This window comes from Myotis daubentonii, chromosome 11 (assembly GCF_963259705.1).
Source record: "Myotis daubentonii chromosome 11, mMyoDau2.1, whole genome shotgun sequence".
Lineage (NCBI taxonomy): Eukaryota > Metazoa > Chordata > Mammalia > Chiroptera > Vespertilionidae > Myotis > Myotis daubentonii.
Genome location: NC_081850.1, coordinates 60,217,523 through 60,233,005, shown reverse-complemented (window position 1 = coordinate 60,233,005; position 15,483 = coordinate 60,217,523). Strand labels below are relative to the sequence as shown.

The 15,483-nt window shown below is 41.7% G+C and overlaps 1 protein-coding gene across 4 annotated transcripts in view; it reads right to left on the bottom strand.

Moving 5' to 3' along the window:
• The window catches only part of TMEM38B (transmembrane protein 38B), a 47,488-nt gene extending 32,458 nt beyond the window's left edge, over positions 1 to 15,030 (bottom strand). Inside the window, exons 1-2 of one of the 4 annotated variants that reach the window (XM_059657545.1) lie at positions 14,800 to 14,938; positions 3,254 to 3,401 (exon numbers count right to left, since the gene is read on the bottom strand). Coding sequence is in view for 1 of the 4 variants with exons in the window: in XM_059657544.1 (XP_059513527.1) it covers positions 14,800 to 14,911 (112 nt within the window). In the remaining 3 variants the exon portion in view is untranslated. Of the gene's footprint in view, positions 1 to 3,253; positions 3,402 to 14,765 lie in introns of all 4 variants that reach the window. The other 3 variants (XM_059657546.1, XM_059657544.1, XM_059657548.1) reach the window with 3 other exon arrangements.
• Positions 15,031 to 15,483: the final 453 nt, after the last annotated feature.

Here is a 15,483-nt window from a genome sequence, read left to right as displayed (position 1 = left end):
GATCAGCTGCCTCCTGCATATCTCCCACTGGGGATGTGCCCGCAACCCAGGTACATGCCCTCGACCGGAATCAAACCTGGGACCTTTCAGTCCGCAGGCCGACGCTCTATCCACTGAGCCAAACCGGTTTTGGCAAAAATGTGTAATCTTAAGTACTTTAAAAAAAAATGAAAGTCGAAATAAACTAAGCTTTCAACATGACAGGCTAGAAATAGAATAAAATAAACCCAAAGGCAAAAAGTTGATGAGGAACAGATATTTACATCATTCCAAAATGTCTCTGAATGCTGCAGCTAGGACTTTCAGCACTATCTATAATAATAAAAGGGTAAGATGCTAATTAGACTAGACGTCCTTCCGGACGTCATTCTGGACAAAGCCAGAGCAGGAGCGAAGCCTAGGTCCCAGGTGCCTGCAGGCGGCCAGAGGGAAGCCTGCCTGGGTCCCGGGTGCCTGCGGGCAGCCATAGGGAAGCCAGCCCAGGTCCCAGGTGCTAGAGGGAAGCCAGTGCCAGCAGCTGGGGGAAGCAAGGCCTACTCTTGCACGAATTTTGTGCACCAGGCATCTAGTGTTGAATAAGAGTGGTGAAAGTGAACAACCCTGTCTTGCTCTTCTTGATCTGAAGGGAAACACTTTTGGTTTTCCCCCACTGAGTATGCATTTGTCTTATATAATAGCCTTTATTATGTTAAGGTATGTTCCTCTCTATTCCCACTTTGCTGAGTTTTTTATCATAAACTAGAAGCCTGATGCACGAAATTTGTGCAAGGGGCTCGGCCACTCTAGCTGCAGCAGCCACCTTTGCCTCGGCCCCCGCCCACCGCGGCTTCATCCAGAAGGACATCCGGTCTAATTAGCATATTATACTTTTATTATTACAGATGGGTACTGCATTTTGTCAAATACTTTTTCTGCATCTATTGATATGACATGATCTTTTCTTTTTTAATCCTCACCCAAGGATTTTTTTCCATTGATTTTTCAGACAGAGTGGAGGGAGGGACAGGGGAGAGGGGCGAGAAACATCAACATAAGAAATACACATTGTTTGGCTGCCTCCAGCACACACCCCGACCAGGAATCGAACCCAAGACCCTTTGGTCCATGGGCCAACGCTCCAAACATTGAGCAAACTGGCCATATGATCTTTATCCTAATTTTGTTTGTGATGCATCATAATAACTGTTTTGTGGATATTGTATCAACCTTGCATCCCCAGAATAAATTCCACTTGATCATGGTGTATGATCTTTTTAAGTACTGATGGATTCAATTTGCTAATATTTTGCTAAGGATTTTTGCATCTATGTTTATCAGGGATATTGGTCTATATTTTCTTTCTTTGTAGTGTCCTTATCTGGTTTTGGAATTAGAATAATGTTGGCCTTATAAAATGACCTTGGAAGTCCTACCTCCTCTTGAATTTTTTGGGATAGCTAGAGAAGGATAGGTGTTAGTTTTTCTTTAAATTTTTGGCAAAATTCACCTGTGAAGCCGTCTAGTACAGGACATTTATTTGTTGGGAGTTTTTTTGATCACTGCTTTGGTTTCATTAGTTGTAGTCTGTTCAGATTTTGTTTCGGAAGAATGTATGTAACTAGGAATAAATCCATTTCTTTCAGATTGTCTGATTTGTTGGCATACAGTTGCTCATATTTTCTTATAATCCTTTGTATTTCTCTGATGTCAGTTGTTACTTCTCTTTAATTTTTTTTAGTTATTTGGGTCCTCTCTCTTTTTTTCTTGATGAATATGATTAAAGGTTTGTCAATTTTGTTTGTTTTCAAAGAATCAGCTCTTGGTTTCACTGATCTTTTGTACTGTTTTTTTAGACTATTTTGTTTATTTCTATTCTAATCTTTATCCTATCCTTCCTTCTCTTTACTTTGGGCTTTTTCCTGTTCCTTTAGTTATAAGGTTAAATAGTTTATTTGATATTTTTATTATTTCTTGAGGTAGGCTAATATTGCTACAAATTCCCCTCTTAGGACTGCTTTCACTGTGTCCCATAGATTTTTGGTTGTTGTGTTTTCATTTTCATATCTCTCAAGGCATCTTTTTTTTTTTTCTCAAGGTGTCTTTTAATGTCTTCCTTGATCTCATTGACAACCAATTCATGGTTCAGTAACATGTTATTTATTTAGTCTCCATGTGAATGTGTTTTTCAGTTTTTTTCCTGTAATTAATTTCTAGGAACATACAGATACACACAATACCCAGAACAGGTGTGCAATAAATCAAATGTTAACTCTTTCTTTTTTTTTTTAAATGTATTCTATTGATTTTTTACAGAGAGGAGGGGAGATGGATAGAGAGCTAGAAACATCGATGAGAGAGAAACATCAATTCACCTGCCTCCTGCACACCCCCCACTGGGTATGTGCCCGCAACCAAGGCATATGCCCTTGACCGGAATCGAACCTGGGACCCCTGAGTCCGCAGGCCAATGCTCTATCCACTGAGCCGAACCGGTTAGGGCATCAAATGTTAACTCTTATCTCTTGAGAAAAGCTTGGGATTTGGGAAGATGATCAAGTGGCTTTAAATTTATTGATTATATTATTTAATTGTATTTGAATTATTTAAAATAAAATGTTCATTTATTATCTGTATATTTAAACAAGATTCTAACACATTATGTCATATCCTATCTGAGGAATGCAATGCATCTATTCAAAAGAATGTAGCAACTTTACAGGACAAAAAGAAAAACATATGTATATAAATAATATGTACAGGAAGAAATTATTAATGGGGGGGAAAACAGAAAACCAAATATTTCTATAGGTACATACACATGTAAGTAATACATAAAATTAGGTCTGCAATAATATGCAACCAAACTATTAACTATTGTTACCTCTTAGGGCAGCGGTTCTCAACCTGTGGGTCGCGACCCCTTTGGCAGTTGAACGACCCTTTCACAGGGGTCGCCTAAGACCATCCTGCATATCAGATATTTACATTATGATTCATAACAGAAGCAACATTACAGCTATGAAGTAGCAACAAAAATAATTTTATGGTTGGGTAACAACATGAGGAACTGTATTTAAAGGGCCAGAAGGTTGAGAACCACTGTCTTAGGGGGAAGCTCACTTATGCAAAAATGAAAAACAAAGTAACTATGAAAATGTATATGCAAATTCAGTACAATAACATCATCATACTTGTATTAACATGGGAATGCATTCATATATACTCAGGAGAAAAAAAACAAAAGAGATATAAATATTTAAATAGTGCAACCCACCATTCCACACAACAAAATGTGCCCGGGAATGAACATGAGTTGGCAGATGTGAATTTTCTGTGGTGTACACATCCTGTCAAGAGAAGTGATGTCAAGGTTTAATGATACCCATCTGGTGACAACTCAAGAAATGGTGACCTGTTCCAATCTGGAAGAAAAATTAGTTACAAGAAACTTACTAAAAGACAGGATGTCAATCTCCAGTGTAGCAATAAGCCAAAGAATTTTTAGAGTTATTTTGATGACACATGATCATGCTTGTCTTTAAAGCTAATACCACTATTTCCCTAAATACATGTATGTAGTTATCTATCTAAATATGTGTCTAGGCACTGTTCAGGATTGCCGCATACAGTGACGACTGCTTACATTGGTTAGTCAGCACAGTGTGATCTTCTGGTCAGTGGACACTCGCTGCCATACTGAGCAATCCTCATGTTGAAAGGCAATAGAGACTGCTTAATAGTATGGAGTCTATGCCCAGCCAGTGTGGCTAAGAGGTTGAGTATCAACCCATGAACCAAGAGATCAATGGTTCAATTCCCGGTCAGGGCACATGCCTGGTTGCAGGCTCAATCTCCAGTCGGTGGTGTATAGGCGGTGGCCAATCAATGTTTCTCTTTCATCAATGTTTCTATCTCTCTATCACTTTCTCTTCCTCTCTCTCTAAAAAAATAAAAACAAAATGTTTTTTTAAGAGTATGTCATCTAGAGCTTAATTGCCCACAAATAAATCCTGGTTCCAGCACTTACCCTTTGTAGTGAGCACAACAATTTGTTTGCTTTCTTATTTATTTATTTATTTATTTATTTATTTATTTATTTATTTATTTATTTATATTACAATTAATTTCCCGTAATTGTATCACAAGTGAGAAAGGCTGCTATGATTGCACACCAGTTTTGTGATCTTTTTATACACCCTCCAACCTCCAAGCTTAAATTTCAACTTCCATAAAATGGGAAAAATGCATAACTTATAAGGATTTAAGATGAGTGAATATACATAAAAACATGTATTTATTACCTAGGACATGGCATAGACTCTGTTGATTTGTCTGCTGAGTGGATTGATCATTGACAGCAGAAAAAAAGAGGTATGCAAAATGCAACCCTTGGGCTGCTTCTGACTCAGTTCTCTGAGCCCAAGCTATAATTCTTTTGAGCTCTTATTGCAAAGTAGGGATGAGAAAGGCACATCATGGCACTGAAAAAGTACTTATAACACCAACCAGTCTTAAATCATTGAAACTAAGATCTTATTAGGGAAAAAAGAAAAGAACAGAGTTGAAGGGAGGGTCTCCCTCACATCAGTCCTAATTTTCAAAATTATGTCACCTAGAAAAATTTCTCTAACTCAAACTGGCCTTTCTATAACACTCTTTTCAGTACACACACTATGGTAACACATTTTACATTAAGAGGAATTTATGATAAAGTTCTTTGGATGCTATGTTTCTTTGTATATACCATACTGGTATCAAAATTAGTTTAATGTGAAGTTAAACTATGAAAATATAGAAAGTTAAACAGAGATAGCTTGCATATCTTTAGAGCATACAAAAAAATATTTGATAACAAAAAATAGTTTATGTGATATTTTTAATTTCTTCTCATTTTTAAAACAAATATGTACTTCTTAGCTAAGGAACAAGCATGTTAATTAGAATACATTATTTTATTTTTAACATACTGACATTTAAAAGAGAAAATTCTTGCCCTGGTTGAGTGGATAAGTTAATTGGAGCATTGTCACGTATACAAAAAGGCTGCAGTTCAATTCCCAGTCAGGGCACATACCTAGGTTGCAGCTTTGATCCATGGTTGTGACACTTACAGGAGGCAACTGATTAATGTTTCTCTCACCTCTCCCTCTCTTTCTTTCTCTCTTCCTCTCTCTCTAAAAATAAAAATATATCCTCAGGTGAAGATCCAAAAAAAATTTTTATTAATAAATAAAAATTAAAGAGAAAATTCTGTCCTATCTGGAATGTAAATGTTTGTGACAATAATTCAATAGAATTATTTTCCCCAAAACTCTCAGCAAAATTTGTCACATTGGCATATGAATCTAATTCAAAGTATAAGATGTTTAAAGTACATACATATAATCACCTATGAACTTTAACATCAAAATATTTTCATTATGAGAGGCTTTCGGTCAAAATGGCAGCATAGATAAATGCAGTACTCCCATCCTCCCACAACCACATAAAAAATACAACTAAACTACAGAACTGCCACCATTCAGAACCACCTGAAATCTGGATGAACAGAAGTCCTACAACTAAGGTTATACAGAAGAAGACACACTGAGACTAGTATGAGGGTCAGAGAGAGAAATGGGCTGGTCCCACATCCACATGTGGTAGGTAAAAATTGGGAGGATTGTCTCTGCTGCCAAGATGCCCCCTGAAGAGCAAGGGGTCCCAGCCCCACACCAGGCACCCCAGGCCAGTGTTCCAGTGCCAGGAAGATAAGTCTCCATAACTTATGGCTGTAAAAAACAGTGGGGATTGTGGCTGAGTGACAGGGAGGGCTGAGTCCCAGGCAGTTTCTCTTAAATAGACTAATCGGATCTACTCCCTCTGAGTTCTAGCACGGGGCAGCAGCTTGAAAAGACACCAGGGACACGGAGGGAAGAAATAAACTATCTGCCATCAAGGCAAGAGCTGGAGAGGCAGCTTTCTCCCAGACAGAAGTGCTAACAGAGGCCATTGTTCCTTTTATGAACCCTTCCCCCACAGGGCCGACAGGAGGGCGCCATATCTGAGTCTCCATCAACCTGGCTAACATTGTTCACCCTGCCCTGTTGATTTCCTGAGAACCCATCCCACCCAACTTGGGGGCTCACCCAAGCTATTTTCCAGTGGCTTTTCCATACAAAAGGCATGTCTTGGCTCATGCTTCAGACTTTCCTGAAATCTCTCAAACAAGTAGCACTTGGCCTTGGCATGCCCATATCTCTCGCCTAAGTGGTTACAGGCCTGGCGCTACAGGCAGCCAACCTTGGTTCACAGATTGACCTCGCCTGGGCACCTCCAAGCCCAACACAAATAGCAACCATCTGCAGATCGCTTTGTAGCTTATGCTGGTGGCCCTAGGCCAAACACAGGCAGTAGCTGACCTTGGCCTATACCACCTGGGAGGCCCCAGAGCCAGCATACCCAGTGGACAGCTTCTTGTCAAGGCACTACCCAACCACCTCTACAAGGAACCCACTCAAGGGGTGGACTTAGCGGGCACCAGAGCACTGCTGAAGTAAGTCCTGCTCTGTGGGGTGGGCCCCAGCACAACTGATCCTCCACAGTGGTGGCAGCCAGTCCTTGTAGCCAATCGACCTGGGGATAAATCCCTCCCACTGATGTGCCAACAGCAATCAGGGCTCAACCACAAGTGGGTGTACACAGCCTACACAAGAGGGCGCACCTGGAATGCCCAGATGGGGTAAACGTGGAGCCAGTCCCAATGGACCCTATAGGACACCTACTATATTAGGCCACTCTATCAAGTCCAGGAGACACAGCAGCTCTACTTGAAACATAGAAACAAACAGAAGGAGGCTGTCAAAATGAGGGGAAAAATAAACATGTCTCAAATGGAGGAACAGAACAAATCTCCCGGAGAAAAAAATGGAGACAAGCAATCTACTAAATGCAAAGTTCAAAACACTGGCTATAAGGATGCTCAATGAACTTAGGGGGAAAGTAGATGAACTTGGAAAGAAGCTCAACAGCATAAAAAAGGACATGGGAGCCCTGACCAGTTTGGCTCAGTGGATAGAGCGTCAGCCTGCAGATGGAAAGTTCCCAGGTTCGATTCCAGTCAAGGGCATGTACCTTGGTTGCGGGCACATCCCCAGTGGGAGGTGTGCAGGAGGCAGCTGATAGATGTTTCTCTCATCGATGTTTCTAACTCTCTATCCCTCTCCCTTCCTCTCTGTGAAAAAAATCAATAAAATATATTAATAATAATTAAAAAAAGGACATGGAAACCATAAAAAAGAACCAGTCAGAAATGAAGGATACACTAACTGAAGTGAAGAATGATTTACAGGGAATAAACAGTAGAATGGATGAAGCTGAGAATCAAATTAGGAATTTGGAATACAAGGAAACAAATACCCAATCAGAACAGCAAAAAGAATAACGAACCCAAAAACATGAAAATAGTGTAAGGAGCCTCTGGGACAACTTCAAATATACCAACATTTGCAGCATGGGGTGCCAGAAGGAGAAGAAAGAGAGGAAGAAAATTAAAACCTAGTCTCTGAAAAAAATGACAGAAAACTTCCCTAACTCGGTGAAGGAAATAGACATAGAAGTCCAGGAAGCACAGAGTCCCAACCAAGATGAACCCAAAGAGGCCCACACCAAGACATATATATCATAATTAGAATGTAAAAGGTTAGCCGAAACCGGTTTGGCTCAGTGGACAGAGCGTCGTCCTGCGGACTGAAAGGTCCCAGGTTCGATTCCGGTCAAGGGCATGTACCTGGGTTGCGGGCACATCCCCAGTAGGAGATGTGCAGGAGGCAGCTGATCGATGTTTCTCTCTCATCGATGTTTCTAACTCTCTATCTCTCCCTTCCTCTCTGTAAAAAATCAATAAAATATATATATATTAAAAAATAAAATAAAATGTAAAAGGTTAAAAACAAAGAATCTTAAAAGCAGCAAAAGGAAATCAGTCAATTACCTACAAGAGCCATAAGAATGTCAGCTCATTTCTCAACAGAAACTTTGCAGGCCAGAAGGGATTGGCAAGAAATATTCAAAGTTATGAAAAGAAAGGACCTATAATTAAGATTACTCTACCCAGCAACGGTATCATTTAGAATCAAAGGACATATAAAGAGCTTCCCAGAGAAGTAAAAGCTAAAGGAGTTCATCACCAAACCAGTATTACATGAAATATTAAAGGGTCTTCTTTAAAAAGATGTAGAAGAAAAAAAAAAGAAAATAAAAAAGAGCAAAAATATGAACAATAAAATGGCAATAAATACATATCAACAGTCGAATCTAAAAAACAAAATAAACAAACAAAACAGCACAGAAACAGACTCATATATACAGAGAACATTTTGACGGTTGCCCGATGGAATGGAGGCTTGGGGTTGGGTGTAAAAGGTGAAGGGATTAACACGTACAAATTGGTAGTAACAGAATAATCATGGGATGTATATATAAAAATACAGCATAGGGGATATAATCAATATTCTAACTATATATGGTGTCAGATGGGTAGATTTATTGGGATGATCACTTAGTAAGTTATTTAATGTCTAATCACTGGGGTACATACCTGAAACTAATATAATATTGTATGTCAACTGCAATTGAAAAATAATAATTAAAATATTTTCATTATTAAATGAAAGCTAAAAAAAAATTAAGTCACATTCTATTCCCATAAATTCACTTGAAAGCACATCTACAAAATAATCCCAGGCTCTGCCCAAAATGAATCATTAGACTATGTATGAAAATGTTTCATTGACTTAGGTATAACAAAGCTTGGGAAAATATTTTTCGATATATTGCATACATGACTTTTTTATTTTATGTACTCAATCTGTTTTAGTTCTACAGTGTGTGCCTATTTTGAAGAACTAGTTGCACTGTAGCTATTTTCCAAACAGTTAACATTTAGCTTGCTGGTGACTGATGACTTCCAGAAATAAGCAGTTCTAGCTTTCTTAAAGTCTCAGCTCCAGGTTTTAAGTATTTTTAAACTGTATATTAGTGAACTTTTGCCCTAGTTTTTGCCTATAGATTTATCTCCTTAAAAGGAGAAAAATTAACAACATAGTCTACCTCATATGCCTCAAGTATGCTTTTCATCAAAATTATAACACAGTAGATTCCAGGAGTTTTGGATCAGGTTTGAATCATAGTGGGCCAAATAAAACCAACACCCACTCACCTGTGGTTATTTCTCTAGTTCCTTAATATATAACATGAATAGATATATTTGGCAACTGGCACAATACCTAAATTGATCCTCAGATCCAAAGATCATTATGGTAGGAATGGTCATGTAGAAATCCTTCGAGATATTTTTAAAAAGCAATACCACAAAGATGGGTGCCATAACCAAAAACATGAAAAATGAAAAGATGGTGATAGCTATCATGTGCCATTCAACTTGCCTGTTTGGTCTATAGAAAAGACGGATGAATTCGGAGAAGGACTGATTACCATAATCATAAATGTAGACAGGCAGTGACTCCAATTGCAGCCGGTATTCCAGATGCCACATTGTTACTGGAACAAAACAAAATAACCCCTGTAACCTAGTAAGCAAATGTTTTTTTCTCCATATTAACGTGCAAAGAATCCCAGAAATGCTGGGGTCCAACCCCAGCAGGTCCAGGGGTCCCCAAAGGTGTGGATGGAGTCGGCGAAGAAGGAATGACACGGAGGCAGCGTTCAGTTGATCAGCAGCCTAGCCAGGATCTCTAGCCAAGTTCTGGTCAGGATCTCCAGCGAAGTTCTGGTTAGGATCTCCAGCCAGGTTCTGTGTCCATGTTCTCTTGCTAGGTTCTCCAGCCAGGTTCTCCTGGTTCTCCAGCCAGGTTCTGTAGCCATGTTCCCTCGCTAGGTTCTCCAGCCTGGTTCTGTCTCTAGGTTCTTCTGCCAGGTTCAGCCACCAGGTTCTAGTCAGGTTCTCTTGCCATGTTCTATCCAGGTTCTGTGGCCAGGTTCTGTCTCTAGGTTCTTCAGCCTGGTTCTCTCGCTAGGTTCTGTCTCTAGGTTCTGTGTCCAGTTTCTGTCCAGGATCTTCTGCCATGTACTCCCCAGTGAAGTTCTTCTGTCTCTAGGTTCTGTGTAGGTTCTGTGTCTAGGTTCTGTCTAGGTTCTGTCTCCTATTGTCTTGTTACATCTGTATTTATACCAGTTGATTCCAATCCTATCAATCTCTATTCCAAAGATTAGAGCGTTTCTTATCTCCATTCCAGGGAGTAAAGATTATGTAGCTTAAGCATGATTGTTCGTAGTTAAAGTGATTAATTACCCGCCTGGCACTTAGTTAAGGGGTTTTATTCCCTCCCTAACTTCAGGGGAAAATCCCTACCTGGGGAAACAACCTTTCTCAGAGAAGTGACCTTGGTTAAAACACATAGCGCCAAGAAGGTGAGCAAACATATTAAGAATAGTATGCCATATATGCCAGGTCCCTTGAAACAGCAAGGATGGACCGGCTCCCGGCACAGAAACACTTTGCTTTTACCGGGCAAGATGAAGAGTACACTACCACAGTCTTGCTTTAGGTCTCTGTCAACTCTCCTGCCCTCCAACAGAAGTTAGAATTGTAGAGTCAAAACTGAGGCTCCTGAGAAGGGGCTACTGCCCAGCTGGTGTTCTAGTTCAGCTCACTCACTGCACAAATACTAGTACTAGTAAATAACCCAAGCTACCCAGTCAGTGTTTGAAGTAAATACTGGTCTCCTGGCCTTAAGAGCTCTTTCTACCACAGTACACTCCCTGACCAATATTTTATGTCAGGTCGCTCAAATATTCTAACTTTCCTTTCCATTAAAACATAAAAGACAATCTAAGATTCTCTAAACACACAGAAGTAAATTGTGAGACATCCTTTCCCACCCCACACTGGGCAGAATCCCTTTACAACATCATATAACAAAGGGGGCTTGGGGGGCATTATGAATGTTCTATTTTTATAGATGTTGATTACATAGATAGTCACTATGAAAATTCATTGAGCTGTACATTTATGATTTTTACACTTTTCTGTATGTTTTTACATGGGGATTCATAAAGATTGCAAAACTATGCTGCTGCCTTTCCAAAATCGTAGAACTTTACATTTAAAAGGATGACTATAGCCCTAAGTGGATAGAGCGTCGGCCTGCCGACTCAAGGGTCCCGGGTTCGATTCCGGTCAAGGGCATGTACCTTGGTTGCGGGCACATCCCCAGTGGGAGGTGTGCAGGAGGCAGCTGATCGATGTTTCTCTCTCATCGATGTTTCTAACTCTCTATCCCTCTCCCTTCCTCTCTGTTAAAAAAATCAATAAAATATATTTTTAAAAAATCAATAAATATATATTTTTTAAAAAAATAAATAAAATAAAAGGGTGACTATAATGTAAGATAAACCTTGAAAAAGCCTGACTTAGAAAAAATTCTTGTGGCAGCAGTGAAAGGGTTGACCGCCCCTGCCACTGACTGGCAGTTCTCTAGGGCCCCAAGTCAGCTGCAGGGCCCCCAGTACAGCCCTCAGCCCTCAGTACCGGTGGTGGTTCCTGCCTGACCACGTGGGACAGACCTCTGACCATCGCTCATGGGTCTTTCCCCATCCCAACAGAATGCAAATCAAAAAGAAACAAAAACACAAACAAATTTATTAAACACCATGATATCTGCTTAAGAAGCACAAGTCACATGGAAAAAGAAAAGGGGGAAACCACCGTATCTCCTTAGATGTGATGCTAGTGGAGAGATGAAAGATGGAGTCCCAGAGCGGATGCAACTTCAGGGACCTGTTCATCAAAATCCAACTTACTGTCCAAGGTAACGTAAGGGACATCCTCACCCATGACCTACCCCAGCTGTCCCACTGAAGAGGCTGAAGATAAGAGAATCAACAGTGGCTAATGGTACAAACCAGCCATCTTTTCTCCACGGAAACTGGTGCCCATAAAAGTATCGGCATTGCCCCGATCCTGCTAACGCTCCTTCACCAGATGGCAAAGAGACCAAGGCAGGTGAAGCGCCATCTGAGAGCCCTGCTCCAGCCACCTAGCAGAGCAGTGCTTCTTAACACCAGGCTCCCTAGACACCTTCACCATCAGCAAGTGACCTAAACAAATAATGACCATTCAAACAGTAAAACAAAAAGCAGACCATGACCTTACCAACACCAAAGAAATACACAAGCGCCATAACCAGTTTGGCTCAGTGGATAGAGCGTCAGCCTGCGGACTCAGGGGTCCCAGGTTCGATTCCGGTCAAGGGCATGTACCTTGTTGCAGGGACATCCCCAGTGGGGAGTGTGCAGGAGGCAGGTGATCGATGTTTCTCTCTCATCGATGTTTCTAACTCTCTATCCCTCTCTGTAAAAAAATCAGTAAGATATATTTTTTTTTTAAAAAAAAGAAATACACAAGCAATAAAGAGGAAGACTAAAATCCAAGATGTGAACTTTAGAATGTTTATGATTACTGTTCACGAAACCAACACAAAAGGGAGAATGTCAGCCAATGTTTCCAGCTATTTTTCAGGGAATGCCTGCACAGAAGACAAGAAAGCAGGCCCCCCCCCCCCCCCCCCAGTTTCAGCAATCACTAGGTTTATATTTTTTTCATGGTTTTTACTGTTTCAGTAATACGATTTGAAAGAAGAAATATTAATACCGTATGGAGAGAACCCCAACCAAAGAAATCTGAAATATATAGTAAATGCTCCCCCCCCTTTTCAGTTCATTTTGGATGCTGGTGCTAAACTTGCAATGTGATTTAAAAAGAAATTTTATGCCCTTCCTATTTATTTCTAGGATGCGGGGAGGATAACATTTTTGCTTTCTTTTTTTTAAAGATATTTTTGTTGATTTTAAAGAGGAAAGAAGAGGGAGAGACAGAAACATCAGTGAGAGAATCATTGATCTGCTGCCTCCTGCACGCCCCTTACTGGGGATGGAGCCAGCAACCTGGGCATGTGCCCTGACTGGGAATCCGAACTGTGACCTGGTTCATAGGTCGATGCTCAAGCACTGAGCAACGCCAGCCAGGCACATTTTTGCTTTCTTATGTGACTCACTGAAAATGTGCAGCATGAAATTCCTTAAAAATAAAATTTTTACCCTTAAAAAGAAAAAAAAATATTTAAAACCTCAAAGATCTTTTGCTTATGTGGGTTCATGTATCAACATTTAGAATATTAGAAATCATAATAAAACTAGTGGCCCGGTGCATGAAATTCGTGCACATTAAAAGGGAATTAATTAGAGGAAATATTTTAATATTGCTATTTGCCTATTCTCTATAATAGAAGTGTCAGAGATGAAAAATTAGAAAAAATGTATATGAAAATCTCCCTCCTGTCAGAGTTTGGGGCGCGTCACGGGACCCAGAGTCAAGTCCCCACCCACCCACATGCACCTTGAAATCACACAAGACTCAGACCCAGCCAGCCCCACCCCTGTCAAGCCCCACAGGGCAGGGAGGCCCAACCTCAGGTCCCCCAGCCCCCGCACCGGGATGGAGGGCACGGCCTCAGGTTCCCCCGGCCCCGGCACTGGGGCAGGGGGTGCGGCCTCAGGTCCCCTGGCCCCTGCGTGAGGGCACAAGGGCATGACCACCATTTGCATATTTGCTCTTTATTATATAGGATAATTTAAAATAGGTCTTTATGTATTCATTTTAAAAATAATAAATGCACTAAATGTTAACATAAATAATGTATTTTTCATGAAAAATAGCTATTTTCCAAAGTAAAAACCATTTAGAGAGAAAAGCCACACTTTTATATGTTACCAATCTCTAAGATCTACCTTCAAATAGATAACAGCTGGAGTCTTGTATCTGCATTCAATGTTACAGTATCACTGGTTATGTAGCCTCTGGACAACTCCACGGTACACGTGTGAGAAAATGAGTGTGAAAAGGACATCTGCATATTAGGAAAATAATTTTGACCTGCATGTGCGAGGAACCCCTGGGGTTCCTGGACCACACTTTGAGAACCTCTGACTCAGCCCACACAAGAAAATACCAACTACTGAACATGGCATGAGAAAATTGTACTTCTTTTCAAATCAAGGAAGCAGTATCTTATGCAGATTATCTGTCCTTAATACAAATAAGATTCCCCTTTTCCAAGTCAAAACTCCTACCGGACAATGATTTAGACTGGGCTATAAACTTCAGTGTAAATGAGAAATATTTGCGAGGTACAAGAGTTTGAAAAACCAGTCGTCTATAAGCGGTACAGCGTCATCCTCAAGCCCAAGTTCCAGACCTCAGCACAATAAGGCAAGTAAAGCAATAAAGCTGGTGGCAATGCTTTTGCTGGGGGGGGGGGCGGGGGGGGGGGGTGTCCTGCCTTCGATCTGTAAAACGAAACAAAACAAAACCAAACAAAACACGCCCCATCAAGCAAAGCGCAATAAAGCGAGGCATGCCTGCCTGGTGTGCCGACTGGAGCTTTTGGGGTAAGTGTTTATACACCTTCCTAAAAGGAAAACGATCCGAAACGGTCCCTCCTCCAAGCCACTCGGTCAGACGCGCTCTGCGGAGCTGGGCCCCCGGGTGACTTTTTAAACACTTTGCAAGAAGCGGTGGCACCAGCAGGAGACCGCGCGAACCCTGGGAGCCGCAGCGCCCCCATCCCAGGCACCCGTTCCGGGAGCCCTTCCCGGGCTGCGGACCCCAGCTCGCTCCTCCGGCCTCAGTTTCCCCGCCTGTACCGGAGGGGCCGGTGGAGCCGGCCCTGGCCCCCCTCCAGCTCGACCAGAGGACTCTGGCTCAGAGACGGCTCGGCCGTCCTCACCTGAGGGGGCCGGTCCGCGGCGCCCCGCACTCACCCGGCTGACGCTTCAGCGCCATCACGGATACTAGGTAGTGGGCGATGTCAAAGAAGGGGAACATAGACATGTGAGAAAAGGAAATGGTCAGCTCATCCCACGAAGAGGCCATGACGACGACCGACCACGGCGACCCAAGCAGCCGGGGTGACGGGTTCCCGGCTCACGCGATGAGAGCTGGGGGCGGGGCAGCCTCAGGCGCGCTCTTCAGCGCGGCCTCCGGGCGCCCTGCGCCTGCGCCTGCGCCCTGGCACCCGCGTCCGGGCGCGGAGGGGCGGGGCCGAGGGTCTGGAGGGGCGGGGCCGAGGGGCGAGAGCCACCGCATTCGCGGGCGGTCGGCGGGTGGGCGGGGTGAGGGGGTTCCCGCTGTTTCCGCGGGGCCTGAGCTATTAATTCTCCTAATAAGGGTCCATCATCTCCTCCGTGCTGGGAGCTGTGCCAGGCCAAGGAGAACGGGCAGATGAATAAGACATAAATAGTGAATTTATTTTGACATTGTTAATGTTAACATTTAGTGCATTTATTATTTTTTAAATGAATAAAGTACTATTTAAAATTTTCCTGTTATAATTTCCAATATGCTAAATATCGATATGTAATCCACATACACAAAAACTTTGTGGGAACCTCAAGAAATATTTTTAAGTCAGCTTTTTAAAAGATTTAATTTACATACACTATATT